The 12,663-nt window shown below is 35.0% G+C and overlaps 1 protein-coding gene across 1 annotated transcript; it reads left to right on the top strand.

Moving 5' to 3' along the window:
* The first annotated feature begins 3,484 nt into the window (after nucleotides 1-3,484).
* LOC136043823 (uncharacterized) lies at nucleotides 3,485-8,690 on the top strand. Its single transcript, XM_065728748.1, has 2 exons — nucleotides 3,485-3,642; nucleotides 8,003-8,690. The coding sequence occupies exons 1-2, from the start codon at nucleotides 3,559-3,561 to the stop codon at nucleotides 8,636-8,638; spliced, it is 720 nt and encodes a 239-aa protein (XP_065584820.1). The 5' UTR covers nucleotides 3,485-3,558; the 3' UTR covers nucleotides 8,639-8,690.
* Nucleotides 8,691-12,663: the final 3,973 nt, after the last annotated feature.

Here is a 12,663-nt window from a genome sequence, read left to right as displayed (position 1 = left end):
CCTTTTGCGACATTCTAGGACCACTGAGTCGATACGATAACCCCTGGGAAAAAAAACAATAAAAAAACAAATAATCACGCATCCGTGATTTGTCTTCTGGCAAAAAATAAAAAATTCTACATTTTTGTAGATAGGGACTTGAAACTTCTACAACAAGGTTCTCTGATACGCTGAATCTGATGGTGTGATTTTCGTTAAGATCGTGTGACTTTTAGGGGGTATTTCCCCCTATTTTCTAAAATGAGGCGAATTTTCTCAGGCTCGTAACTTTTGACGAGTAAGACTAATCTTGATGAAACTTATATATTTAAAATCAGCATAAAAATGTAATTCTTTTGATGTAACTATTGGCATCAAAATTCTATTTTGTAGAATTTTGGTTACTATTGAGCCGGGTCGCTCCTTACTACAGTTCGTTACCACGAACTGTTTGAAAATAAAAAATACTATAATAATTACAACATGGTCAATACAAGAAAAATTTCATTGTAACAAAATGGTTGTCAACACTTCAAAAACTTGTAATGTTTTTTTTTAGTATTACTGCAGTAGTACTACTGCAGTATTTACGTTACAAAAGGTTGTTGAAGTCACATTTGGAGGTCGAGTAATAAAAATAAATCGAGTGCAAACAATTCGGTATTTTGCAGTATTGTTGATCAGAATTTAAGCTGGAAAGCTCATATCACTAGCCTAAGGCTTAAGTTAGGAAGGAACGTAGGTGTAATGCATCGCCTTAAATTTTTCCTTCCTTTTTATACTTTAAAATGAATCTATTTTTCTCTTGTTTATTCGTATATTAATTATTGTTCGATTATTTATTTGAGTGCGTTGCAGTCACATATTTCTCCTATTGTGAAGTTACAAAGTAAAGCAATGAGAATCCTTAAGATGTTATTTTAAAATCAATCTATTTTTCTCTTGTTCATTCGTAAATTAATTATTGTTCTATTATTTATTTCAGTACGTTTCAGTCACATATTTCTCCTATTGTGAAGTTACAAAATAAAATTTTAGCTTTTCAATGCATACTTTTCCTAATCGATTATCTAAAGGATCTGCAACGAGATTGTTTTAAATCATTTTTTCCAGGCCCTCCCTCAGTCCGATCACATAATACTCGTTGACCTTTAAGTAAGCTTCTTGTGCGTTTCATTGTCTCCGAACGGTCTAGATTTTCGCCTAAAAATATTATTACAAATTATTGGAACACATATGAATCTTTTTTTGATCCGAGTCTATCGCTATTTACATTAAAGACAAAAATCAAAGCTCTGCTAATTAGTTAATATTAATTTGCGAATAGCTCCCGGCTGTTCAGCAATTTGATAAATAATGACAATAATTTTAAAAAAATGTTTTTTGGCATTTATTTTTTGGTGTGAGATAGAGTGAGAAGTGTGATGACATCCGTTCCTTCTGGGTTTATTTGTTTATACTGTTTGTATTGCCGTCCGGCTTTTGATCCCGTGTCCCTGTCGGGGAATTAGCTCTGAAACTTGTATCATAAGATAAAACAACATATACAAATCGGTATTTGTGATAAGATATCGCCCCCTAGCGTACTTAGAACAAACTCTCTCTTTACTTACAACATAAGACTTAGGGCTAGAATACGGCCGCTGAAACTTATTCAAAGTATGGTACGGCTTAGGAACAGGAGCGTATGTGCACTTGCTAAAATCACAACTTGTACTTGCCTAAATAAGCACAATCAGCATCAGAACATTATTTGAATCGCTCTTTATTTTCATGCTAAGAATTTATTCTCATTACTGAATTTTGATTGCAAATATAACAATTTGGCACAAATTTGAAAAGATTTGTATTAAATCTTATGTTCAAACGTTTGAACAGTTAATATCAAAAACTTAGTTTTTCCAGGTTTGCCTTCATGAAACTGAGCTCAAGCTCAAGACGAGAAAGATGGAGAAGATTAGCACACACTGATCACACATCTTTAAGTTTTAGACTCCCTGTGTTTTTGTGTCAAGTCCAGAGCTGTAGCTTGCTCTAAAAGGACAAGATACTTAAATTAACGGATTCGTCCGACCTATTCATTCACTAGACCAGAATTATGATATTACTTGGATTTTTTCTTAGAGAAGGATCAAAATTTATTAAGAAATACAGACATTTCCTTCTTTTCCCATGCTTCCAAGTCAATCTAAAAGAAACCAAAAGGAAACAGAAGTCTCAAGAAAACGAAAAGAGAAAAAAAAGTCTAAGAAAACGAAATAGAAAACAAACAAAAAAAATACAAGAAAAAATTTGTTGCCCCGCATCTTCCCCCCCCCCCATATTTTGTCCTGTGGTGGCGCAGTGGATTTGACCTTAGCTTGGTAATACGGGACCCAGAGATCGAATCATGCTGCAGGAATGCACTGCAGGGCCGACGCAGGGACCTTAGTAGTCAAGAAGCGTCGTTAATCTGATACAACACAATACAATACAAGAAAAAAAAATTCAATCTAAAAGAAAAGAAAATACAAGTTCCTGAAACTTAATTCGTTAGTAGATTAAGCCGGATCTCAACTATCGAATGATAGAAAAATTGTCCTCTTTTCTCGCAAAATTAAAGCCATAGAACTTCAGAAAAATAACATGCGAGAAACTTGGAAAAGAAGCAAAAACTTCAAAGAAGCCCAGAAATTGGACCTAAACGAAGAGGCATTCCGAAGAATTCATGAAGAGCAAACATCCTTTACCTAAAATTATTCTTAATGCAGTGCTTACCAAGCACTGAAACCCATTACACTCAAATGGAATTATTTCATATAAATTAAGGCTAAACAATGAAAATTACCAAAAAAAAAAAACATTTCCGATGAAACAACGAAAAATGGTATTTTTCAAAATCTAGGGGAACGTCTTGGTCGGAGGCAAATGCCCCCTCTCCCTAATTGACACCCCTGAAAAGCTCTTGTAGTATGAATTTCCTTTGGGTTTCTATTATTCACAATTTTTATAAAACTATAACAAGACAGCTATGGGGATTTCAGAAGAAAAAATAGCATTATGGATTTGAATTCAGCTAAAGAAACTGCATTAGGCGTGTAATTGTTTTCCAGGTGTAATTGTGTTCAATCCTCCATAATAAAAAAATATTTGAGGGGAAAAATGTTTAGGAGATCTTCTGCAATCTTCTGTAAAAGTTTATTTTGAACCGGAGCTTCATCCTGACCTCTTATTTGACATCAACAAAGTCTATGAAGAAATAATTAATTCGCACTCTATTTTTTGACCTTTTTTTCTTTGTCTTACTTATTTATCGATATTAGACTTTGATCGAAAATGTGATTCAGTTTTAAAACAAATATGAATTTTTGATCCTCAAGTACCTTGTACAAATCCTCAATAATTATTCACCGAATCGATGATTCATTCTCAAGTTTGATCTTTGATTCTGCTGTTAATAAGGTAAAAAAGCTACATGTCAATCAATTAGATGCCTGGCGATTATGGACGCTGATAAGTCGATATGTAGGCGGTTTAAATTAGAAGTGCGTTCCTAGCCGAGTTCAGTGGCACTTAACGTCTCTTCGTTGTCTTGAAAACATGGAAAAGAAAATGCCAACTTCTGCGTACAAAGGACTTGGAGCTACATTGATCTTTCTTGGATTTGCATTATTAACTACTTCGGTAAGACTTGTCTCTTAGCTGGCAGGCTGGATAGACGTACCGTTTTTCAATCTAAAAACGGTCGTTTTTATTTAAAGAGTATGTTTTAAAGACCAGCTTTCGGACTTTTTTTCAATCAATACTAATTTTAGAGGGCTTTTTTGCCTATGCAATTGAATTTTGGGAGCTGAACAATAAAAAAAAACTAAATATTTTCAAAATTAGATTTGTGGAAATATCCGGGGAAAAAATTATCCAAGTAGGAATTTTCCGGGGGAGGTGGTTTCTTGTGTTGTTGAACCAGGCATGGAGAAAAACTGTATAGATCTAGCTGATTGAACTATAACGTGAAGGAGGGCATAGTTAGAAGTGCCTATTTCATTCCTCTGTTGACATTGGTTGTATTTTACCATCATAGTTTTAAAATGAACATTAGTTTCTGGGACAAAAGAAGAGGTTCTTCTGGCTGCCGACTGCCGACGTCTCAAAAGAGTGCAAATCAAGGCCCAAAAATGGGATATTTGATCAAGAAGAATGCAAGCTGTACAATTTCTGCGAGCTTAGCAGCGGTCACGTACGTTTCCTTTCTCACTTTTCTGATCAACCTTTCGTCATTTACAAATAATTATCTGTTATCCTAACATCAATGAACCTGTTGCCCGTAAATTTTTCAAATGTATTCATTATTTTTCATTATAAAGTTATAAGGACTCCCTACTTAAATGAAAGTTCTTAAGCCGAACTGGCCAGACATGACAATAAACAATCAAGAGAGATAAGACTCTACAAAAAGAAAACGAGAACGAGAACGACGGCCAGTAGAATTAAAAGACTAAAACAACGCGGATATTTCGCCTGTATAAAACAAGGCGTCTTCAGCACAAGATAGAAAATTAAAAGAAAACTAATCTAAAAACCAATAAAAACCACCACCAAATATAATAAATACAATTGCCGCTACTTATCCACGTAGGGAAAAGTAGCTATGCGAGTTACTTCAATGAGAATCAAAGAGCAACTGAGGAAAAATTTATGAAAATTGAAACTTAGTTAATTATTCTGTTGTGAAATAATCCTCTTGTAAGCTAACATTGAAGCAACTCTTTTTGGTCTATTGGGTAATCTTGTCCCCTGGTGATTGTGTAAAATTTTAATTCCCCCGTCGACTATTGGTTCATTTTTTAAAAGAATATCATAAATTGGGTCAATATTTAAATTTCCTGTGTCTCTATTCATTGAAATATTAGCAAATATATGTTTTTTAATTTCTATAGCCTCCCTCGCCCACTGAGAAAAACCTCTATCATTAGAAATAGCTGTAGCCTCGTCAAATTGTATAAAATGTTCAGGATAAAAGAATGTGTGTTCAGCTAGAGCCGAAACAAAAGTTTCGGGAGGCTTTCTTAGTTGTAGAGTTTTTTCTATTGAGTTGCGATGCTCAATAAATCTTTCAGTAAATTGTTGGTGAGTTCTACCAATATAAAACTTTCCACAGGAACAAGGAATTTTATATACCCCACTAACTAAATCTCCCCGGGTTAAATCCTTCCCAGAATGAAGAAAACTACCTAATGGTCTCACTGATTGGAAACAAGTATCAATGTTATGTTTACCCAAAATTCTTTTAAGCATCTCCCCCAAAGTAGGTACATAAGGTAAAGAAATGAAACGTTTCGGTAAGTTTAAATCTGTGCACTGTGAATCCCCAATAACCCCATTGTTGTGTTTAATGCGTCTATTTTTTATTATTTTATCAATGAAATTAATCGGGTAGCTTTTACAAAATAAAACATCCCTCAAATATAACAATTCAGAATCTAAAAACTCCCGAGAACAAATTCTGAAAGCTCTATCCACCAGTGCAATCACAACCCCTCGTTTCACTGAGATAGGATGGCAAGAGTGAAAGTTCAAATACCTATCACTGTGGGTAGGCTTTCTATAAACTGAGAAAAGTAAATGGAACTCACTTTTGATCAGTAAGATATCCCGAAAAGGTAATTTATCACTTTCTTCAAGCTCCACTGTAAATTTTACGTTTTGGTCAAAACTATTTAAATGTTTATGGAAAAGGTCTAAAGACTCTAAACCGTGTTTCCAAATGCAGACCATATCATCCATGAATCTGCCCCAGAAACAAGGAGAGAGCCTAAAACTGTGTATTTTCATTTCTTTACCTTATGTACCTACTTTGGGGGAGATGCTTAAAAGAATTTTGGGTAAACATAACATTGATACTTGTTTCCAATCAGTGAGACCATTAGGTAGTTTTCTTAATTCTGGGAAGGATTTAACCCGTGGAGATTTATTTAGTGGGGTATATAAAATTCCTTGTTCCTGTGGAAAGTTTTATATTGGTAGAACTCACCAACAATTTACTGAAAGATTTATTGAGCATCGCAACTCAATAGAAAAAACTCTACAACTAAGAAAGCCTCCCGAAACTTTTGTTTCGGCTCTAGCTGAACACACATTCTTTTATCCTGAACATTTTATACAATTTGATGAGGCTACAACTATTTCTAACGATAGAGGTTTTTCTCAGTGGGCGAGGGAGGCTATAGAAATTAAAAAACATATATTTGCTAATATTTCAATAAATAGAGACACAGGAAATTTAAATATTGACCCAATTTATGATATTCTTTTAAAAAATGAACCAATAGTCGATGGGGAAATTAAAATTTTACACAATCACCAGGGGACAAGATTACCCACTAGACCAAAAAGAGTTGCTTCAATGTTAGCTTACAAGAGGATTATTTCGTAACAGAATAATTAACTAAGTTTCAATTTTCATAAATTTTTCCTCAGTTGCTCTTTGATTCTCATTGAAGTAACCCGCATAGCTACTTTTCCCTACGTGGATATGTAGCGACAATTGTATTTATTATATTTGGTGGTGGTTTTTATTGGTTTTTAGATTAGTTTTCTTTTAATTTTCTATCTTGTGCTGAAGACGCCTTGTTTTATACAGGCGAAATATCCGCGTTGTTTTAGTCTTTTAATTCTACTGGCCGTCGTTCTCGTTTGAAGTTTTCTTTTTGTAGAGTTTTATCTCTCTTGATTATTTACTACTTAAATGAGCCTCTTAATAATGAGTTGAATATTAATTTTCGTTTCATTTTTTCCTAGGATACCCCGGTGCGCTGCGATCCCTACTTTAGATACTTTTGGGTCCTGAGGTTAGCTAACTGATAGCCTGATATTAGATCCAAAAGAGCATCGTTGCGGGCACAAGAGATTCGGTATTTTTGTAAGACCCAATAGTCGCATGTCTGATAATTAACGAAGATTATTATACAAGAGATGGTCACATATATATAAAACAAAATTTAAGATAATTTGTTTCCCCTGAGCCTATTTTAGCTCTATTCATACCTGGTCTTTAGGATATCATAATAATTTAATCAGTGGTGCCACGTTTAACCACGAAGAAAAATAAGCAAAACTAATTAATTACATTTGGCAACGCTTTTCATTCGTAATATCCAAAAGCCAGTAATCTGTTGATTCCTTGATACACCTGCAACTTCTATTTAACTTCATATATTTTTCTTTATATATTTTAAATATATATATATATATATTATATATATACATTTTTTTAATATACAAATATGTATTTTTCATATATTTCTAATTATTTTTGCTAGTTTTTCACCCACGGGTCTTTGTCTTTTTTTTAGTTTGGTGCCCGCTACCACCAAAAACTGCACTACTGTATATGGAGGCCGTTTTAGTTGAAATCAAATTCCTGACTTTTCTTTATATTTTCAAAAATTACCTCATTGCATAAAAATCCACTAAACCGATTAGACATTAGTTTCACTATCTCTGGTACATCAAAATATTTTTAATAGTTAAAACTTGAAACATGTTCATACATGTAGTTATTTTTTAATAAATAAATTATATAATTCAATCCTTATTGAATTTTATAGAGTTGTGCTCGAAACCCTTTAAATACTTCATTTTTGAAAAAAAAGTGCGCTCAGCTTTCGAACACAATTGTTGTTGTGTTTTTAGATTGCTTTAGTTCCCACTCAACCAATAAGACACTAGTTTCGCTATCTCTGGTACTTCAAATATTTTTAGCAATTAAAACTTAAAACACATTCATAGTTTTTTTTAATGAATAAATTATCTAGTTCAATACTCATTTTTTGAATTTCATTGAGTTGTGCTCGAAACTCTTTAACAACTTCTTTTTTGAAAAAAAAAAAATCCGCTTAGCTTTCGAACACAATTGTTGTTGATTTTGATCTTCTTGGGAAAATTCTGGCCGCTTGGAAGATTAGCTTGTAGATTCAAAAACTGTGCATTTTTAGCATGAAATTCCGCTCATGTATTTTTTAGTAAATGTATTAATCTTTTTCAGGTTTTAGACTTGATACTCAGCACCTGCAGTTTTGACGTCAAATATGTATGTTCAGGCTTGTGGTCTGGAATACCCTGCATTGTCACAGGCGTCCTTGCAGTAGCTGTTTCCAAGAACTCGTCACATTGCTTCTTGTCAACACATTTAAGCTTTTCCATATTAGCATGCTTGCTTGTATGTGGACCAATTGTGTGTGGAATAATTGGACTGAATTACCATCTTGGGGATGAAAGGGGTTATGTTTTATCAGAAAACCCGCTCCAACTGTGCAAAGATAATGTAACTTCATCTACATACTACTATGACGCCTGTTACATGTCCTGCTGTAGTTGTAATTATGACTATCTTGGTGGTAACCTTTACGATTATCATTTCTTCTACGATTTTGAAGGCGAGAGTGCAGGTATTATAATAAATTCAGTGCTCGCTGGATTGGGGGTTTTATCATTAGCAATATCCACAGCTAATGCGACACTATTCTGTCATGCAACTACATGCTGTCCAAAGAGAGATAAAAAAGAGTCTATGATTTACGATCGGAATGCTTTCCCGCAATACCAAGTGTTTTCTAACCCTGGAGTTGTAAACCAGGCCCAGGATAAGCCAGTGGAAGCCGAGGAAAATACCACTAAGTAGCTTTTTTCATTCTGTTATTAAACAACATGAGTAAATAAAAGGTTCAATAATTTTTTTAAGCTCTGTGTAATACTAGGTTTCCTACAAGAACTGTATACAGAGGATGAGACTAATCGGTTTGACCCCTTCCCCCAACTGCACCACGCTTATTCAAATTTCCGTCTCTTCACCCCGGATTTACGCTTACATATCTGCAGATCCACTCTAAATATACCACCGTAATTTAAAATATCCACTGGGTTAGGGTCAGCTCAGTCCAAAGACTCATGGATATTTAAATAGACTCATGGATAATTTAAAGCGAATAAGATAAGTTTTGGGCTTATTTTCAGGCTCCACCTTCATAGAGCCTGAGTCCCCAGCCTAATTTCTTTATGTATTAGGATTATCTTGGCACAAATATTTGCATATATAAGTTTCAAGTTGGTCGGAATAAACAATTTTTGGTTCTTTTCGGATCAGATTTTTGGACAAAATGATACTCTTCATTTTTCAATTTTGTTTTGTGCAACTGAGTTTCTTTAAATGAAAGGATTTAAACAAAAATAAATTCAACTTTTAAGACGATTGAGAAAAAACTTTTCTGCTCTTTTCGTGCTCTATTTTCTCGAGGGTGAGGGAGGGTGCCTCCATCTCCACTTTCTGTACATTGGGATCTCCTTGGCCCAAGGGATTACTGACATCAGCTTCAAACTGATAAGACACAATAAATTTTTGACCCTATTTCAGAAGAATCTAATGTATCCATGGCCAGCGATAGATGTATGAAAGCTTCAAGCTGATTGTACAGCCGAGACACAGATTTATGCTTAAACGAATCTGTGAATACTGCATAACTTGTATAACTTAAGGTACTTCACCCAGGGCTGTCTAGGTTGTGTTATATCTAGAGGCATATCTATTTTTTACAAACTATTATTGCAAACCGTCAATGTGAAAAATTTTAATTCGACACAATGGGGATAGAGGAGAAGGTCACAGAGTACCCGGGGATAGAATGAGACACGAAAGGGCTGGTTTCCCTCCAATGACATGAAGTTCCTGTAATTGTCGACGTAATACCTTAAATTAGGTCAGGTGGACTCAATCCACAAGCGTGCATTGAAAATTATTGGAGATGTAGGCGACTGTCTGTCCCTTGGTTCCCTTTACCGTCTGTTGTGCTCAGTTTTTGTTTTTAAATTTTATCCGGTTTACTTCCATCTCCCTTCCACAATCTGTTTCGGTTGACATCTCAACAACATAATCGAAACACGCGCTCTGCCTTTGACCTTCAAGTGAGACGAACTCCAACAGTACGTTCAGATTTTCCCCCGGATGTAGCATGTGCTAAAGTGTGGAACATGCTTCTAAAACAGCTGAGATGTAGGAGCTCCCTCGAGTCTTTCAAAAATAATTTAAATAAATATCTAGTTAAAGGTCAATAAGTTAAGAATGATAAAAAAAGAAAGATAAATTAAATTTGATGAAGTTTAGATTTTTTAGAATATTTAGTTGAGGTGGTTGTACGGCCGGGCAGGGAGGAAGGAACCCTCTGGTTAAGATTAAAAAAATTATATAATGAGGAGGCGTGTGGTTGTGTTGAAGAGTGAAGTAGGAGCCGTACTACGTGTTCGTGAAGAGTCTTTTATGTTTATGGGTCTCAACGAGAGTTTTGTCACAGAGCAGTGTACTTTAAGTTTATTTATTTCCTTTTTTTTAAAAAACCCGATTAAACCTTGAACCTTAAACCATTCAAGACCGCACTGCCTTTCTATTACGAACAAATAAACATTCAAATGGCGATAATTTCATTTATTAGACAGTTAAAACAGATACAAAAGTATGGATATTCCGACCACTTAAACAACATATTAAAGCATTAAAATTAATGCAAACATAGTTATACAGAACAAAATAATTGCTTCCGGTTCATTCACTAGATTTTTCTGAGAGAGTTCAGTACCTGGGTTCATCCAGAGTCTTGGATTGTAAATTTTCTTCTTTAATATTGCCAAAATGTAAGATGAAGCTCTACTTCATTCGGCAAATCTTCTTTGTTTTCTAATTACAAAAGAGTGTTGAATTTATGCTATGTACTTGATTGGTCCAATGTTCGCATTTATACGAAGTATTTTCGACATACTACCTTAGATTATAACAATAACATATTATGAGACGCAGGTCATATGCAATGTCGCCCAGTCAGCCCTGGAAGTCCAAAAGGTGGACCAAAAATCTTGGATCACGGATTAAATAATCTCTTTAAGCCAAGAAAAGCGCAACCACACAAAAAAAACTATTTAGAGAAAATTGAAATATGTACAAACGATTGAAAGGTGTGGTAGAGAAAACCCACTCGCCGTGCTCATCGCTCCTATATAAGGGAGAATGTGAAATGGTATTCAAGAAAGATGAAACTCACTTCATGCACAGACGCACAGACGATTGCAGGAACTAACCAAAAAAGAAAAGAATTAAAACCCTCTACTCTCGTCGATGAAGATGGTAAGCAGATCCAAACCACAGACAGAATCCAAACCAGATGGAAAGAAAACTTTGAGATCAAATTTAACTCAACGATCCTCCTAGACCCATCGGTCCTTAACAGCCTCCCCGTTGTCGCCACACTCAAGCCCACCCTCACTTTGTTCTGAGATAGAATCGGCTATCAAGGTTTTAAGGACAAACAAAGCTGCAGGCCCCCATGGAATCCCACCGGAGCTACTAAAAATTAAATGCGATCCACTTGTTAACCTATGCCTAAATATTGTTATTGCTGCTTGGGAAGAAAGTCAATTCCCCTGCTCATGGTGTAAGACCACAATAATTGCACTCCATAAGAAGGACTAAAAGGTAATCTATGGTAACTACCGGTTTATTAGCCTTACGAGCCACGCCGCTATAATACTCACTAGAGTAATGCTGGAGCGTATAAAAGCAACAGCTTCAACTGTTATTCCAGAATATCGGGCTGGTTTCCGCCCATACAGGTCAACGATTGATCAAATATTTACGATCTGTGAGATTATGGACAAATATCTTGAACTTGGACGTGCTATTTTACACCTTTTCACTGACTTAGAGCATGCTTTTGACCTCATATATGCAGATGACATAGACCAAATAAGTGAGAACCTTGGGGATCTTTAGTCCCAGGCCAACAATTTCCAATCAACCACCAGCCACTTTGGAATGACCATTAGTTCCTTAAAGACAAAAACCATACTCTGTTCAAGAAAACCCGAAAACAAAGAAAGCTTAAGCCTCTAGTTCGTTGGTGACAGTTCGGTTAATCAGTAGAAGAGTAAGCGTCGAAGGAAAGAATAAATATGACTTCTAATGCTTTTTTTATCTTATCTTTTCTTAAATTTTTTTGCCGCTTTTTAATGGCTTAGTTGGATATAGATTTGGTTTAAAGGCACGTTATAAAACTCAGTCCGTAGCTAGAGTCTCCTTAATATATTTTTATTTACTTTTCTCATTTTAATTTTGTTCTCTTTGTACGTTTTCTTAGTATTTTTGTTTTACATGAGATAATGTAGCTGTTATTGGCCTAAAAAAAGCGTGATTTTAACTTTAAATAAACATAGTTCGAATTGTATTCTTGAACATTTTCAGAAGTTGTATTGTCTTAAAGTACAACACTCTGGAGATTCTGAAAATTTTGAACTTCCATGTCAATAATACTGCCATATAATTTAAGATCACCCTAAAGCAGATATCATCAGAAAAGCATATACTGCCCCCCCTCAAAGAAAGAAAATAAAAAGAAATACTCCCAAAACTAGAGTTTTGCCCAGAAGCACTAACAAATTGGTTTATGATAATAGGTAAGTAGTATGTTCAATAAAGAGCCGGGGACCTTATGGCCTTGTAGGAGTTGAAAATAATATGCGAGCCATATTTTATCTCTTCCCCCTCCGCTCATGGAAAACGCCACCCCTCTCCAGAAAATACCCCACTACGGATATTACCCGCTCCCCGGGGCTGTTTGGTCCCCAATCACTTTCGACTTATAAAAAAGATCTAGAACTCTCAATTTT

Source organism: Artemia franciscana, chromosome 2, assembly GCF_032884065.1.
Source record: "Artemia franciscana chromosome 2, ASM3288406v1, whole genome shotgun sequence".
NCBI lineage: Eukaryota > Metazoa > Arthropoda > Branchiopoda > Anostraca > Artemiidae > Artemia > Artemia franciscana.
The sequence above is the reverse complement of the archived record's forward strand: the minus strand, read 5'-3'. Positions and strand labels throughout refer to the sequence as shown.

Excerpts from the sequence above, each read along its gene's own strand:
- LOC136043823 (XM_065728748.1), top strand. The coding sequence starts at position 3,559 with ATGGAAAAGAAAATGCCAACTTCTGCGTACAAAGGACTTGGAGCTACA. Across the intron at positions 3,643-8,002 it reads TTGCATTATTAACTACTTCG|GTTTTAGACTTGATACTCAG; the intron begins GTAAGACTTGTC and ends AATCTTTTTCAG.